Source organism: Oryzias melastigma, linkage group LG15 (assembly GCF_002922805.2).
Source record: "Oryzias melastigma strain HK-1 linkage group LG15, ASM292280v2, whole genome shotgun sequence".
NCBI lineage: Eukaryota > Metazoa > Chordata > Actinopteri > Beloniformes > Adrianichthyidae > Oryzias > Oryzias melastigma.
Window position 1 is genome coordinate 15,113,906 of NC_050526.1, and position 17,051 is coordinate 15,130,956.

The 17,051-nt window shown below is 42.8% G+C and overlaps 2 protein-coding genes across 7 annotated transcripts in view; one reads left to right on the forward strand and one right to left on the reverse strand.

Annotated features, from left to right (window-relative positions):
* LOC112161763 overlaps positions 1 to 10,193 on the reverse strand; it is a 93,942-nt gene extending 83,749 nt beyond the window's left edge. For 5 of the 6 annotated variants that reach the window (XR_004949218.1, XR_004949219.1, XR_004949216.1 and 2 more), the window contains exons 1-3: positions 9,421 to 10,193; positions 8,456 to 8,770; positions 1,777 to 1,882 (exon numbers count right to left, since the gene is read on the reverse strand). Coding sequence is in view for 2 of the 6 variants with exons in the window: in XM_036215594.1 (XP_036071487.1) it covers positions 1,777 to 1,882; positions 8,456 to 8,712 (363 nt within the window). In the remaining 4 variants the exon portion in view is untranslated. The remainder of the gene's footprint in view (positions 1 to 1,776; positions 1,883 to 8,455; positions 8,771 to 9,420) is intronic. The other variant, XR_004949217.1, reaches the window with a different exon arrangement.
* Positions 10,194 to 16,203: 6,010 nt separating this feature from the next.
* LOC112161902 (sprouty-related, EVH1 domain-containing protein 2) overlaps positions 16,204 to 17,051 on the forward strand; it is a 30,560-nt gene continuing 29,712 nt past the window's right edge. Inside the window, exon 1 of the mRNA XM_024297440.2 lies at positions 16,204 to 17,005. Coding sequence (XP_024153208.1) covers positions 16,980 to 17,005 — 26 coding nt within the window. The 5' untranslated portion in view covers positions 16,204 to 16,979. The remainder of the gene's footprint in view (positions 17,006 to 17,051) is intronic.

Here is a 17,051-nt window from a genome sequence, read left to right on the forward strand (position 1 = left end):
GTTTGTTTTCCTAAAACGAGCCGTCTCTTCAGCTGCTGCGTCTAATTAAAATGTCGAGGAAGCTTTGGGGAGCGGCCTTTTTATTTAACAGCTAATTGTGCCGACGCCAGGGAGCAGGATGTTTTATGCATACACTTAGCAAGATCTTAGGGAAATAACACAAGTGTTTACACACCAACACACGTGCACGCTCACATGCACAGGAGACGCTGCAGAGATGAATGTTAAACAGTCGCCAGCTTCACGTTAATCAGCAGAATTCTGCAGGGGAATCTCCGGTTTCTTTGAACACGGCAGGATGCGTGTCTGATTAACGCGGCGCTCCCGCCGGACTCCTGTTTACCGACAGGTGTTTGTCGCACGCCGAGGTCCCGCTGCTCGTTTGTGAGTGCGAGGGCGCCGGTCCTGAGCCGAAACAGCTGTTTGGCTTCAGCGGAACCGATGTAAATATTACAAGAACTAAACAGCAACGACGTCTCCGCTGGTATGATGAAAGGTCGGGCTGCTCTTCAACATCATCGATTTAGACGTTCTGATGTCTGAAATTTAAACTTTGGTTTGTGTCTAAAGCGAAACGCCACCTCGTTTCTTTTGGAGGGAAACTTGACGTTTCATCTGCACTGCATCTTTGATGATCTCTAACTCCTCCCACATTTGCTGCTGTTCACAGACAGATAAAGCAAGAAGTTCTCGCAAACTGGTCAACAGACGGCTTCATGTCAGCCGGTCGTCACCTCTGCAGACTCCTGTGGACTCGTTTCAGTCAGAAAAGAGGTTTTTCTGTCCCATTAAAGACAGTAGGCTGGCTTGCTATGCTAGCCAACCATCCAGTGGACGGTGTAGTGACCTAGTGGGGGCTAGCAAAGCTATCTCGCCACGCTGTCCACCGGGCGGCTAGCTAGTGTCCACCAGGCAGCAGCCTACTGTAGTGAGCTGACCTACTGAGTGCCCACCCAAGCCAATAGCATAAAAGCTAGCTCTGCCGGTCCTTGCTAGCTCATACACCGTCCACCGGGTGGTTGGCTAGGTGTAGTGAGCTAGTGAGGGCTAGCAGAGCTATCTCGCCACGCTGTCCACCGGGCGGCTAGCTAGTGTAGCGAGCCAACCTAATGAGTTCCCACTTAAGCCAATGTGGGCAAACAGAGGCGGGGCCACCACTGAAAATGCGGACAAAGCCATTCGGGGCCCACGTTTTCTGGTCACTTTTAAACCATCTGGACCACTTGGCTTTGCTGGTTGGGAGTCAATGGTGGTTTCTTCAAAGGAAATCCTAGGTTCAAATACGAGTCACATTTGTGAAATAAAAGCAGCCCTTCGTCAGTATTTTCTCTTCTTCTGTGGTGCCTAACCTCCATAGGTCTATGAGTCACTGCTGAGCTATCGTCTCTGTTGTGCAACACGGTAGACTGAAGGGCAGAAGTCTGTCAGGAAGTGGTTTTAAAAAGGTTAAAATCTGTCAGATTATAGCAACGTTTGAAACTTCAAAGTCTTTTGGACAACAACATTTATTTGATTGAAAAACGTTGGTATAGAAGTTTAGCGCTGACATGCCCCGCCCTTCCAGCACTGAACCCCCTGCTAGCATAGGAGCAGCCGGTGATGGAATTAGCCCGGAATATGACAGTTAACCGGAGGAGAAGATCAGAACGAAGCAGTTTGCTCAGATCCTCTCAGGACGATCCCGGATGCCAGAGGGAAATACATTTATCACTTCGTCCTCCTCTCTCTTGGCATAGAAGGTCCTGGTGGGACCAGGACGGAGGAGATTCACTTTACCTGAGTGTGAATACTTTTCTGGTCCGTCTTCCTAACGAGGTGTTGGAGGACCCGGCTCACGCCATTCCTGGGTTTGAGGATGGTTTGGAGGAACGGTGTGAATTTGCTGCAGTCGGGGGAAGAAGGGATGAGGTTACTCAGACGAGGCTTCACCAGAATTACCTTTTCACACGTCAGACTGCAGCTGACAGGTTGTGAAAGCAAAGGTATTTTAACATCCAATTTCAACAGTTTTGTGGTGCCATCATGCAAGTCTCCAGGCGAAAATAGACAGGTTTAGCCAGGAAGGGGCGGGGCTTGTCTCTGTCCAATCCCTTTTAAGAACAAAAAAAACACAAAGAAGCAGCTTTCTGCAAACACAGGCCAGACGATAAAATGACATTTCCAAAGAACAAGTGCTCTGTGTTTGAGATAATGCTGCAGTTTTGCGGCTGACATTAAGCTCAAAGGCTTTATAACCGAGTTACAGCGTCTTATCCACAACAATCAGCTGTTCAGCTTCAAGCTGAAGGAATCTGCTTTGTGTCAAACTCTAAGTGCTTTTTAAAAACCAACAATTCAAAAGAATATTTTAAAACAAAAAGATGGAATAAAATAATCCAGCATAATTTTGAAAAAGAAATGTACATGATGATGAAATTATTGAAACAAAAAAAATACACGACATTAAAAAGCTGAAATCAGGCCCTTTAACCCTCGTGCTCCCTTATGGGGTCCAGGTGACCCCACCCTTATGGTGACCCCTCCCATGACAAAGGTGGACAGGATTTCATGTCTGCCGCAGACATCAGTGAAGATAAAAAATCCTTTAAAGAAGAAGTGCAGTGCGCCGTCTTGTGGGGTCCAGATGACCCCACTTTGATGTAATCATGTCTAAGAGAGCACAAGGGTTACAGACCCACCCATCATCTTTTGATCTATTTTCAAAGTGTTCCCAGAATTCATCAGAACCCCCCCAAGTTGTGAGTGGTGCAGAGCAATCCCGCCCCCCTTTCCCGCTCTGTTGCTGAGAACTTGAGGCAGGGGGCTTGTGGCCCCGCCCAGCATATTTTCTATGTCACAAATACGATATTTTTCAAAGAGCATTTTTTCTTCTGCTCCTGATTCACAACAATTTTAATCAACAAAAAAAGATTCCAAGTTTGTTGAAAAGATAAATTTGCCTTTGCCCTGAAAGTGTTCATAACATCTAAACTGACAGAAACAACCCAGAAAAATGTTGAAATGTTCTAAATCCCAAAGATTCCAAAGATTATCTGAGGCTGTTTCAAGTTTTTCCACCTTCAGTTGTGTATTAATTGGGGGGGGTCCTTTAGGCCCCATCCCATTGGGTTTGCTTTGCTTTCACGAGCAGAAGAAAAACCTCACGCAGCTTCAACAGGTGGTCATGTGGGGGCGCTGTTGTCTGACACAAGCTCTGAAGAAGGAAGGAAAAGAGTCCCACGACTTTAGTCACATAGTTTTGATAGAAATGTTCTTTATTTTTTAATCGTTGCTCATTTAGTCCATAAAGTCTGTGACCCGGAGATCAAGGTTGTGACAAACTAGTTTAGTTTTGATATTTTTAACAGCAGTTCCAAACACGATTCCTGTTCACAAAATCCAGAAAATGAGTAACTCAAGAACCAGCGTTTAAATAAAAGTTTGATTTCTTTACGTCTGTATTGTTATTCCTCCACGTTCACATCAAATGTACGTCAGTCGCCTCAGTTTGATACAGATCTGCTGCTCAGCGCTGGAACAGAAGTCTGTTCATAAACCTGACGCTCATGGATTTATGTGTGGGAGGAGCTTCTGATAACCACAGGTGCATTGCTAGACACGGAGGATGTTGAGAGTAACTAAGGTTTATTATCATGAGGAGCTCTAATAAAAATGATCATGAGGACGAAGAGTTATTGATCCTGGAAGTCTGAATCTGTGAACACCTCGCTGAACCGTTTTTGAGCGGCTCCTGGTCAAACTAAACACGATAAATCGTGTGACTCATTCATGACATGCAGACTTCTAGTAGTTATTTAATATTTATGAGGAATGATGAGCTTGAATTATAAAGTGCTGATCATAATATGAATAAATAAAATGTTGGACAACATCCGATTTTCAATGAGGTCATCGACCACATGATTGAGCCCTGATCACACGATCGGATCATCCCTCTGTGACACGTTGACACTCCAACTGTACATTTTGTAATTCTAAAAGCGTTCTCTTTGGTCTCTGAATTATGATGATGTCGTTTTCAGTCAATTCTAAAAACCTGTGCCGTTTTCTAAGACATAGTTTCTGCAGAGCGGCAGGAGTTTGTTAGAATTCACCTCCGAGTTGTGGTCAGGACCGTTGGTGCAGAGTTAGCCATAGAGTTAGCCTCGGCTAATTTCCCATTAACCCTTTGTTTACACTCCTTCCCGCTAAGCTTATTGCTCCTCACAAGCCTAAGCTAACGTTAGCGTAGCAAAAAAAAAACAGCGAGTAATATCGATTCTATCCAGCTGTACAGTTTTGACTCCAGCTCAGACCAGGAAAACAAAGACGTTAACATGTCTGCAATCAGATGCATCCAAACTGTAGCAGAGAAAGGAGACTTTGGCCCCGCCCACTGCAGTATCTGCATCATAAACTTGAGCTTTTTCAAACCGCTGGTTCTGTCTGCTCCTGATCCAACTACATTTGAAAAAAGGAAAAATTCAAATTCAGATTTAATCTTCGTTTAACATTTGTCTCCATCATGAGAAAACGCTACAAGAACATGTTAAAAACGGCGTTTTCATTGGAGTGACTCTTTAATGAGCTCCTGGAACGTTTCTACGAACAACTGAATGGAACTTTGGGGCATCAATCCTCCATATTTTCAGTGTTTTCATTTCACAGGAGTTAAAAATGGATGAATGATTCTTTTAAACCAGAGGACGGGTCTTTCTGACCCCCAGACTCCGACGTTTGCTGACAGAGGCGTCCTAACCTCTCCATCAAAGGGAAACTGCCCCCCCCTTTGGTACATGATGCATAATGTCTGAGCGGGTGACGCCGGCCTCCACAGACGGACCCGGGTCCGAGTCCTGCTCGCCGGACCCTCGTCTGCACAAACAAAAGGCCTGCTCGGAAATCCAAGAGCGAGATTGGATCACGCCGGCTGATCAGCAGCGGGTTTGTTTACAGACGTGGAAACGCCGTTTATGTGGGATCTGTCATGAACGATTGTGCGTGTTTAGAGGATCGGGGGGAGAGCGATCCGCTTCTTAAAGCCTCTAAAATCAGAACTCTGACATGGACGCCGTTTGCTCTGCTGGCCTCCACGGATGCAGTTTTACAGGTTTGAAGACAAATGAGCAGAATAATGGACCAAACAAACAAAATGACCCCGCCCCCCACCCCCAGGGCTGCCGGTCCTGTAACAGGACTGTACATCATACCATCGGATGAGTCCTAATTCCATGTGACGGCTCCGTGTTTATCAAAGAGGCGGCGTCTCGGTGTGTGTGGCGGCGGTCTCTCTGCGGGGAAAAGCTCTCGTTTGTGTGGAGTCTTCGGGAAATTGCTGTCGAACGCAGAGACCGGAGCTGAGGCCGGCGGCGGGGAGAGTCTGCTCTACAGAACCAGTACTGGCCCTGCCGGGGCCACGAGGGGCCGCGAGGGGCCGCGAGGGGACACGAGGGGCCACGAGGGGCCGCGCCGTCTGTGATGAGGGACAAAACATGGATCTAAAACAGCTAAAATCCACATGGATTTACTAGAATCTGAGTTTGTCTCAGTTCAGATGAAGTGGAGTGTTTAGACCTGATTAGCTGTGATTTCACATGAGCGGCGTGTTTTGACAGAACCCTGAAGGTCCAGAACCGAAAAAGGCAGAGTTATAAATCAACGTGAACGGCATGTTCTGTTCCCCCGCTCAGGAGAAACCCTCAGACTAAACACAGATGACCCCAGCGCTGACCTCCACACAATTTTAAAAACAAAAGAAGAAATGGAATCATTGCAACTAGAAATGATTTAACTCTAAAAAGCCCAACGGTGCATTCATCCGGTGGATCATTTTAATTCACAGTTTGCTCATTTAAAGCCTTTAACATTCAGATGTTTGTTGCTGTTTAAGATTAAAAAAAAAAAGTCAGGGATTAATACAAAACACTTAACACTAAAGCCACGCCCACTTTTACTGACTCCAGGAGCCAGCACTGTTTAATGACCAACTAGATGCCGTTTTAAAGTCCCACTCTGATGAAAATGGTGTTTTTGGTGTTTTTAACATGTTCTTCTAGCCTTTTTCTCATAATGGAGGACATAGATAAAGAAAAAATTATCTTAAAATGCTTTTCTAAGTTTTTCTATATTCAAAACTGCTGTGAATCAGGAGCAGACGAAAAAATGTTGTTTGAAAAAGATAATATTTCTTATGAAGATAACATGCTGGTCAAGCCACAACAATTTTGTATTTTTACAAGTGTTTCTTCCAGTTTACGTCTAAATGACCTAAAAAATTAGCTGAAGTTCTTGGCTGTTGAAGAACAACATTTTTAAGGATTTAAAACTTTTATGTTAAACTTCAAACAGCTAAAAACAACATGATAGTTTAAAAACCAGCTAAAGTAAGACATCTAAAAGAAAAACAAGCAGGAATCGTGTGACAGCGACTGACTTTCAACTGATAAATTAAATACAAGACTGGCTGAAACATCCGAAAGTGTGGAGGAGTTTAAACCAGAAGAACCAGAAAAGAACCTGTAATAATCCTGTTGGCTCAGAGTAGTTTTAAAAACTTCATTGCAGGATTTACAAAGAAAAACAGACAGAAAAATACTTGAGAAATGTGAAATATGTTTCTCTACAAGAGAAAAAACCTTTCCGACTAACTGGAGAAGCTGAGGTTCTGTCTCCCTCTGCTGGACAAAAGAAGTATTGTTTCAAAAAGAGGCTTTGTCCCGATACCACAGACTAAATATGTGAGAGGGGGTTAACGGGGGGCTGAGTGTTTGATATGGGGTCATTAGTCATTAGTGGGGGCTTTGTGGTATACGCCTGAAGGGGTAAAATAAGTCGTTTATGCTTTTATCCCAAAGTTACAGACTAGGAGGCGCTCTTCTGTTTGGATGACGGAAAACTAAAGAGACGGAGACGTTCCTGCTGGAGGTCCAAACATGAGAAAACATTCAAAATATTTCTCTGGTTCGTTTTTTATGACCATAATTCTCAGTTTTTAATATAATGTTTGTTGCCATTTTTGTATTTTAATGGATGTCAGAAAAATAAAATTATATGTATTAAATCAACGTCATTTATACATTTATTTAGTACAGATGACAGAATGAACAAAACAGATACAAACAAAGGCTTAGATAGAAAGAAATGGTGTTTGTCAACTTAAACTCTCTTTTGTCAAATTTCTGCTTAAGTTCGGTAGTAACATAAACAACATAAAAAACATAAACGTTGTTGTTTTGGATCATTTAAGAACAAATCCTGAAAATATTCTTCAGTTTTTCCATCCTCAACGTTCTGCATCACATTCTAATCACTACATATTGGTCCAAATCCGGTATAAAAAGCGGCTTTTTTCCGCAGCAGAATCAGCTGATTCCAGGTGATCACGTCCATCCTTCAGATGTGCAGAGCTGCATCTCAGCGCGAGGCTACGTTGTGACAAATGTTGAACAGTTCCCATAATCAAAACACTGGAGCTAAAGCTCCTGTCTTAAAGTAGATTCGTTTTTCAAGTTATGTCAGTGAGCGAAACTTTAGTCTCATTTTTTGAATGGAAAAAACACTCGCAAGTCTTACTTTGAAAACAGGAAAACACTTAAAACACTTTGAAAACACTTAATTTTGACAATGTGTTTACTTCCGGTGACAGCAGCGCCCCTCATTCGGCTTCGTTTTAGTTAATTAACTTAAATCAAACCTTATTCTGTACTTCAGAGCAGTAAATACATCATTACCAAACATTCCACTATAGTTATAGAGATCGCAAACCAGCGGTTTTGGTCGTTGTGAATATTAGTACTCAGATTTCTGGAAGCAGATCACGAGTATCCGAACACTCGGGGACTCGTTACAGCCGAGTTTACATCAAACAGAATTCATAGCAAATCCAAGTGGACCTCGGTTCAGCTTTAGTAGAATAGTTCAGAGTAAAAGAAGGAACACAGAATTCTATCTTCATTTGTGCCGTTTCCAGGAAATCTGTTTATTGATCTGAATGGTTTCAGCACAACAAACATGGAATTTGAGAAGAACCAGGAACATTTCCCAGCCGGTAAAATTAACGTGTCTGCAACCGCAGTGCAGAGGTAGAGCGAGCGACCTCTGGTTGGAAGGTCGCAGGTTTGATTCCTGCCCTGCTCACCCATGAAGTGTTCTTGGGCAAGACGCTGAGCTCCCCTTTGTGGTGGTCAAAGGTTGGCGCCAGTGTTTGGCGCCGGAGCTGCCATCAGTGCGTGAATGAGACTGTCGAGCATGTTTAAATAAGATACGGACAGGATAACCTCCTCCTGTGCCAAAACCAAAGCTGACATTATTCCCACTGAGCTGGCATCGATGATTAACCGAACTTTCAGAAAAGTCTCCAAAAATAAAAGATTTAGGAGCTTAATATAAAACATTCCTGGAGTTTTGGAGTACTGAAGGCAGACAGGAAATGAGCGAGTTCAGACCGAGTGTCTGATAAGAAAACACACAGACTTACCTGGAGGGCCTGAAGATGGCGCTCTTTGCTCCCTTACAGATGTACGTCGGGTCTCCAGCAGTAGAGGAGAACCATCCTGGTCTTGCTGTCAGGGTCGGTTGACTTTTCACTTTTGTGAAGCTGTGAAGATCAGCTGCATTCTCCAGCCAATCACCATCGTCTTCTTCTCCACCTTCTCCACCTCCCAGATGGTTAGACAAACCCTCCTCCACCTCATTCTCATTGGACAGCATCCTCGGTTCCATGCTCACCATCATCTGATGGGTTCTAATCCTGAGCTTCAAAGAAGGGTCCAGAATCGGATCCCAGCAGATCCTGTCAGAACATAATCAGTCAATGTCTGACAAATCTCGGATCTCCACCCAAACGCCTCGGCGAATGGAGATGCTTTTTGGTTTTATCAATAAAGTTTTATTGGAACATTTTCAGATAAACAAGAAAATAAAGAAACTCAGCAGTTAGAATACAAGCCTTTCAAAATAAAAGTTGCTGTCAGAAGTGGCTGGACTTCTGCCTCAAAATGTTGCAGATATATTTATAACCAGCTTCACCTCCATGACGTCAGACGTTACGTTGTGTTTCTGACTGATTTACTCTGAAAATGTATCAAGTTTTTGTTTCTTTGTTGGTTCTTCTTACTTTCTAAAAGTCTTTGACGAGTATTCTGACCACTATTTTCTAAAAAAGCTGTGGGGAAAAAAATCATTTTTAATCTCATCCACATTTATAAAAAGTGATAAATATATAAACAAAAATACTAAAGTAATTTCATTTTTTTCCTTTTAAACTATAAGGACCTATGGTGACATCGGTGTAAACAAAACTAACTGAAAAGCTTCCAGTGGGGTATGTGGTATTTTCCAAATGATTTAATTTTTAAAGAAATTTGGTCTTTTTTCAGTTTTTAATTGATTTGTTACGTCAGTCCATAATTATCAACCAACCTAAAACAAACATGAACTTACTTGAATGTTCTTCGTTGGTGAATCTCACTCTTGAAATGGAAATATATATATATATTATTCTTTTTTATAAATTTTCCTTTTAAAAAAAAAAAAAAAAGGCGGGTGAAACGACTTTTCAAGCTAGGTGCACGCGATGTTCTCGCGATGTCAGCTCAAGCTCCCAGCCAAATTCCCGCCCAAACGTTCCTTTTTCCGGGTCGCGTGCTCCTTTTGATCTCCTAAAAGTATACATACGTTTTACATGTTTCTATTTTATTTTAGCCGATAAACTCATCTAACAGAAGCAGCTCCGTCCCAGAGGAGCTCGTCATCTCCGTGGCCTTCGTGTGGGCGGGGCTAACGCAACTTGGGAAGCTGAGAGGAAGTCAACTTCAAAATAAAACGTTAAGGACGCAGCAGCTGATTAAAATAAAAGAAAACAAAAATAAATTACAATTATGTCGCACAAATAAAAGATTACACAAAAACTAGGAGATCGGTGCTGCTTCAGGCAGTATTTAAAGTAAGGTTAAAAGTATTTCAAATGTTTTATTTCTCAAAGCATTTTTATTTGATTCATTACTAAATATCTGTACAACCAAAATCAATACAGCTGAAAGGAAAATATAGGTATGGACAAAATTAGATTTAATGAAAAGTATCGTCTAGAGCAGGGGTCACCACGTTCATTATTAATAATGTAGAACTAAAGGCGAACTAAGAAATGTGTCATTTCAAACTGGTGGTCCTTCGTATGACTCAGAACCCAAGAGGTACCCCCCTAAGTCTATGGGGACCCCGCAGTCTGACAATGGTTGGTGGCTCCTGGTCTAGAGTAATCGAGCGTTTGATTTAAAAATGCTGAGGAAAAATAGAACATTTAATTAAAAAAAAAATGTTTTCATCATTTTTTATTGGATCATTTTCCCTAAACAAATGTCTATTATGGTTTACATAGTTCAATATTAAAATATATGTTTTGTACAGAAATATGTTTTAAATGAAATAAATTGTAATAGAATAAATGATCAAGTGGACATCTCAACATTGATCTTAATTACAGTTTTTTCAATTTAGAAATTTCTATTTAAAAATGTACACCTCTGTTTTAGACTTAGTCTAAAACAGGAGGATTAAAAACCATTTTTGAGTATTATCGAGGAACCGTTTACCCAACGGATGTTGTGTGTGTTTTATTTATACATCTAAACTAGAGTTGCAGGACAAACCCCTAAAAATGGAACATCTTGTTTTCAGGGGGTCCTCAGTAGGAGCCAAACGGAATAGTACAAACAAAAGATTAAACACACGTAACTCACAAACTCATAGAACAGGCTCTGAATATCCACCCTAACTAACAGGACATTTCAGAAAGTTTATTTAAACACATTTGCAAAATAAATAAATAAACAGACAGTTAGTGAAAGCAAAAGTAGAGACAATAAGAGAGTGACAAAAAAATGCATAAGTTAAAAACAAACGCAAGTTTGTTAATGCATTGTTAATGCGATCATTTTATTTAAAGTTTAGAATGAATTTTATATAGTGCACAGGAACGATTCGTGGGTGTGGGAGCAGTGCGCATGTGCACAGCTTAGAGGAAATAGTGCACACAAGCTGCAGAGTCCTGTCAGCCAAGACACTCCCACAGCATCCAGAGAGCTGAGGCACTCGGGGCGGACTTCATCCTCTCGCGGCGCCTTAGGCTCTGGACGGTTTGACAGAACCTCTTTGAGACGAGCCAATGGTCCTTCTCCATGTCCTCTCCGAACTCCTCCCAAGGCCGAGTTTTTGTCTGCACAGTTTTAGTCCTCAGCTCACGCAGACAGCCGGTATCTGTCAGCTGCTTCTGGAGTCCCACAAGCCACCAGGTTTGGTGGGACTCTTTCTTCAAATTGATGGGATTCCTGCCTTCCGGTGACCACCACCGGGTTCAGTGGTTACCACAGCAGAAGGCACCAGAATCGGTGCGCTGTGGTCACTAGAGTTGTGACCACAGCTAAAACAGCAGCAGATGATAGAGGTGGAAAACATGTTTTTCCCCACAGGAAATGCATCACCTCCAGCCCTCACGAGATCAGACCAGAGCCTTCGCCGTCACTTCCTGATACGTCTACCGCCATATTGCAACCCGTCGACAGCGATTAGTGCGAGTCGGTCTGAGTCACGTCTTTAGAGGAGCTGCTGTCACCAATCAGGAGTGAGCTTGTTCCAGCTTGTTTGAAGGCCACACTCCTCCCACTGAAACATTGGAGGCGGGCCCAGCAGGAGCCACATGCTTTTACTGAGGCATCTGATTGGTCAGTTTATAACTTGAATAACTGGTGATAAAGAAAAAATATATATATAAAAAAATTAGGATAAGAAAAAACGTGTTAAGAAGGAAGCATCAGAGCAAGAATGATTATTCTGACAAATGAAATAACTGACAAATTACTGTCTGTTTCTCAATGGAAGTCTATGGGACTTTGGCCTTCTTGTAACCCGCAAGTACTTCCTGTTTGGAACACAGAAGGGGCGGGGTTGTGGTATCCATTGATATTCATGTCGATGGCTGTGATACAGACTGAAGTGCTAAAGGAGGTTATCCATGAGTGAGATGCTACATGATCATGTGAAAAAGCCACTGCAGATTGGAAGGGTTTCTGTAAGAAGTAAAGCTGCTTATAGGCCAGGCTTGTGTATTATGTTCATTTGTTGAGTTTTTCACTAGATAAAATTAAGATATTGTTATATAGATGTCATGGTGCCTACTTTTTAAACCAAACATGTTTTGAGCTTTAAATGTACTTTTGAAAAAGGGTTTCAGTTGTTTTAGACGTTGATCTTCGAAGTTCACCAGTTTTCTAGTTTAAAGAATTCTTATTAAATTACATAAACTTACCCACTGGCAGATAATTTCCCTTGTTTTTAGTCTGAACTCTCCTGAATTAAGTCATTTTTTGCTCATTTTTAGATGGCCCATGTTTGCAGTGTGGTGCTTTGGTTATGACATTTTTAAACGAAATCTCCAAATATAGCTGGTTTTATTGCCAATATTTGGTGTGTATTTGATTATGTTAATTTGAAAACTCCTCTGAGTGGGCGGGGCTCACCCTCCTGCTAGCTCTGTAGCCACAGGGAGATGACCTAACATGACGGCTGCAGCAAAGATGGCCGCTCCAGCCAAACAGTTTAGACTCAGACGCAGCTCAGACGATGAAAGCTGTCTCTGTTAAGCACCGCTCTTATAACAGAACCTGAGCTATAGCCGTTATGAAGAACCGCTGGAGACCAGCCGGCGGCAGAGGAGCTTCAGGGTCCAATGGAGACATCACCAACCGGGCCTTGTATACACTCATGGACCGTCCACACGTCATAACGGCGCGTTTTTTGAGAAAGAGTCTTATTCAGTAGTTTGACTGACAGATATTTAAATACAGAAATACCTAGAAATGAAAAACCAAAATAAAATTTGATTCCTGGTTCTTTTTCATCAATAAAATAGCAAACATACGTGCTAAAAAAGGAAAAAAGGTATGATTTTCATTGAGAAGGGTCTTTAAAAAATGTGAAATCGAATGAAATAACCTATTTATTTATTTATTTATTTTTTTTTTTACACATCGAATACGATGTGTAATTAAACTGTGTACAGCTGGGCATGTAAGTAAAAGTTAGGTAAATTACTTAGGTAATTACTTGATGAAAGATTTTCCCTCTTTATAGGTGTGAAAATGCTAAAAATAAATAATTATTCTTATTTTATGTCTTCCTAAAACTCCCTTTTACAGAATCCCAAATGTGAGAATGTAAAGAAAAATACTGTCAAAATGTATAGTGCTCTCTGGTGGCGACTTGTGGTACTGGTCCCCACCAGTACCCAAGAACAAGAAACATTTAAGATTTTAAAATTGTGAAAAGTTAGAGCCTGTATCTGTTTGAGAGCCAAAAAAATCTATAAAGAAAAGGTGGGACAGAAATATGCCTAAATTTCACAAAATATGTGAAGTTTCCACGTGTAACCTTCCAGTCAGGAGTCCCCATGTAGCATGAAAAGCACGTATGTGTGTGTGTGTGTGTGTGGGGGGGGGGTATGTACACTGGGCAGCTGTGAATGAATGAGCTCTCATTCCTGGGAGGCGGAGCTTCGTTGGATGAAGTACACGTGGAAACGTGGAGCAAATATTAGCTCAGGATAAGGACAGAAAAACAACACATGAGGCAGAAAGCAGACATTGTGACGGGCAGTGGAGCTCATGCTGCTGCTGGATGTCTGTGAGATCGTTGAAGAAAAACAAACTTGATGTCATTGGACACAAAACCTTCTTGACGTTCAATCTTTGTCATCATAAAATAACGTGATAGATGGTAGTAATGGCTTCATAGTATAAATTCACCTGTACAACAGTAGGTTGCAGGATTATGGACTCAACAATGTTGTGTTGCTTTGGCACAGGTATGAATGATGAGCAGTTTACGTTCTCACCACATGGTGGCAGTGTGGCTGCATTTTCGGTATGCAGAAGCAAATCGGTTGCACCACTCACCCCGCATGCGCGAACCACACGTCACTTCCGCTCTTCACCCACTATACCACAGAGTCATTTCCAAACAGTAAAACTCCTTCATCACAAGAATTTAGGTTTTTCTCAACAACCGAGAGCTTCTCCTGACTGGATTACAGAGCGAAAAAAAGCCACCGAGTTACCGTTAATAACGTGTTTGGATCACAGGATAAAATAAAGTGTCTTGAAGTGGCGCTGTATCCTCTTAGGGAGTAAACTACCGTCATATAAAACTGCAGAAGAAGAAAACATTTGTAGTCCGTTTGTAGTCACTGCGAGATCGTAAGGTCCTGATCCTTAACGTGTCTTTTTCATCTCGTTTTTCAACAATAAGTGAATGTTTTCACTATGATAAACATTTTAAGTGCTATATTAACATCCTACGAGGTTATTATTGTTGTTACCGTCCGAAGACCGGAAAATGCTTTAGCGGAAGTGACGTTTGGTTCATGCATGCGGGAGAGCGGTGCAACCGATTTGCTTCCGCATACCGAAAATGCAGCGACAGGCAGCATTGACTCCTTGGTTTGTTCCATTGAATGTATATGAGAACTGGACCGACTGAGTTAGTGAGTCACCCAAAGAAAACGACTTATTCTCAGCTCCAACCAAATGAAGTCAATTCAGTCACTATTCTTTGTAAAATACGGACGTCGCCATGCTGGAGCCAGATGACGTTAGTGAGCTGTGATTGGTCCGTGTCAGTCTGTGTCAACGTTTCTATGGCAACCACTGTCACCAATCAGGAGTGAGCTTATTGGAAGGCCACACCCCTACTACTTGAAAGCAAGCTACACGACATCTGTCAGTTAAACATTTCAAACATGCAGTGTGAGACCTCGCGTCTGATTGGTCAGTTTATAAATTGAACTGCAGAAGAAATTTGTGAAAAATCAGATTATCAAGAAGTTAAAAATGTATGAGAGCCAGAATAGTTATTCTGACCAATAGAATACTGAGGAACAGCTGTTTAATTCTCCATAGAAGACTTTGGGAGGCAGGAGGTACTTCCTGCTTGGAACACCAGGGGGCGGGGTCACTCAGTCCAGTTGTTTTGTACAGTCAATGATTTGTCCTTTTCCAGATGTTGCTGCTGCCGTCATCACAGTAGTGTTTATTGTGAAGGACAGTAATAAAGTGGGCGGGCATCCAAACAGTTCATGGAAACAGTTTGGAGTCAGAATGTTTACAGATCAGCTGGAAATCACATTTTAGAAAAAGAGAAAACAAATCATGAAGACATTTTTCTTTTCTGAACCAAAACCAGATCAATGATGAAAATCAAAGCCAAAACTTTTTATACCTGATTGTTGTCGGTCCAGGAAAAGGACTAAAGCTGATGGAGGTGGAAACGGCGTGGAGAACAAAGACAGAAATGAAGGAGCTGGAGGAACCAGAGAGTTGATGATAGAAAGAAGAGATTGAGTGTGTTGAGGAGGAGGAGGAGGAGGATGAGGAGGAGGATGAGGAGGAGGAGGATGAGGAGGAAGATGAGGAGGAAGAGGTGGATGAGGAGGAGGAGGAAGAGGTGGATGAGGAGGAGGATGAGGAGGAGGAGGAGGAGGATGCTGCTTTCAGCTTCATCCAAAACCCTTTTCCAACTCTAAACATCTTTTTACGTTGTTTCTGGGATCATTGTTTCTTTTAAACTGTTTGAAATTAAAATTAAATGGAGCAATGTTTTTTTTAGAGAATTTCCTTGTCCTCCTTTGTCTTTTAATCAATCTTGAATGTATTTTTACCCTTAACATTAGTTTGTTTGTTGTCATTCATGTTTGAAAGTAAAAATTGAATTGAAAAGCATCCACTAATGCAGATCAGTGAATGAAACATGAATTCTAAGAAGTTAAATCTTTAAATTCATCCATGTCATTTAAAACTTAAGAATATATAATTCCTCGGATGAACATTTGTAACATTAAAGTTGAACAAAAACGTGGTTTCCTGTTTATGAGACTCAAAAACAAGAAAACGTTTAAAAAACACAATTTCCTGTCGACCATAGATTTATATTAGATTATTATAGTTTTGATTTAAATTATTATCAATATTTATGATCATGAATTGTAGACTTAAGGTTATATTGTTGTTATTATTACAGACAGTAACGCAGTCGCTCCTTCAGCTGTAGGAACCTCGAGTCGCCACCAGAGGGCGACGTACGACAACATTAAAAAAGCATTCATGATCCTGAAAACAAAGCTGGCAGCTGTCGGGGGGGGGGGTCGAACAAAAGCGGCTAATCATCTAACTTCCCGCTATTGAGCGGATCAATCCGCGCTAAAGAGCTCTGAGCTGCGGATCAACGGCCGCGCGCTGAGAAGTTAACGAGATGTGACAGAATTCAACAACAAACGAGATTTGTTCCGTTTCCCGCGAAGATTTGGAGTAAAGTACCGAATGATCTGCAGCTCGACTCCCGTCACAGAAACGGTTCCTGCGCGAACGTTTCACGTGAGGTCAGAGCTGCCGTGAGCGCGCGGGGGAGGGGGTGCGCGTGTGTTTATGTGGTGTAGTGGGGGGGTGCTCACAGCCGTCGCGGGCCCTCCACCAAAATGAAGACCGACGTCACCGCTTCCGCCCCCTCCTCCCCCTCCCCCCCGCCGTTGGCGCCGCTCCTCTGCGATCCAACATGGAGTAGAGCGATGGGGCTCTAGCGGGGCCACCCCTCCAGGCGACGGACGCGCTCCTCTGCTGCACACGCACGACTCGGAGCGGAGGAAAACGCTTTGGCGCTTCGGCCTCCGGAGCGTCCACAGCTCGAGCGGGGCGCGTGCGTGCCCGCCAGCGTGCACGAGGAGAGTGGAAATCGCCAGCCTCAAACTGTCAGTCGAAGCTTTCCCGCTGATGGGGCCGTCGAAGTCATAGGACGGAGGCGATCCACGCGGGAACACCGAGCGGAGCGGAGCGGCGGGAGGCGCACAAAGGCGGCGGCGGGGATTCATGCGGAGTCGGAGACGGAGCCGCGGAGACGGAATGACGAGTGAACAGAATGCCGCCGCCGCGCTCCGGTCCCTGAGGTGAAACGGAAACATGATAGAGGAAAGCCTCCCGAACGAGTGAGTCCCGCTCCCCGGTGTCCGGTTCTCGGTTTGTCCACAAGTT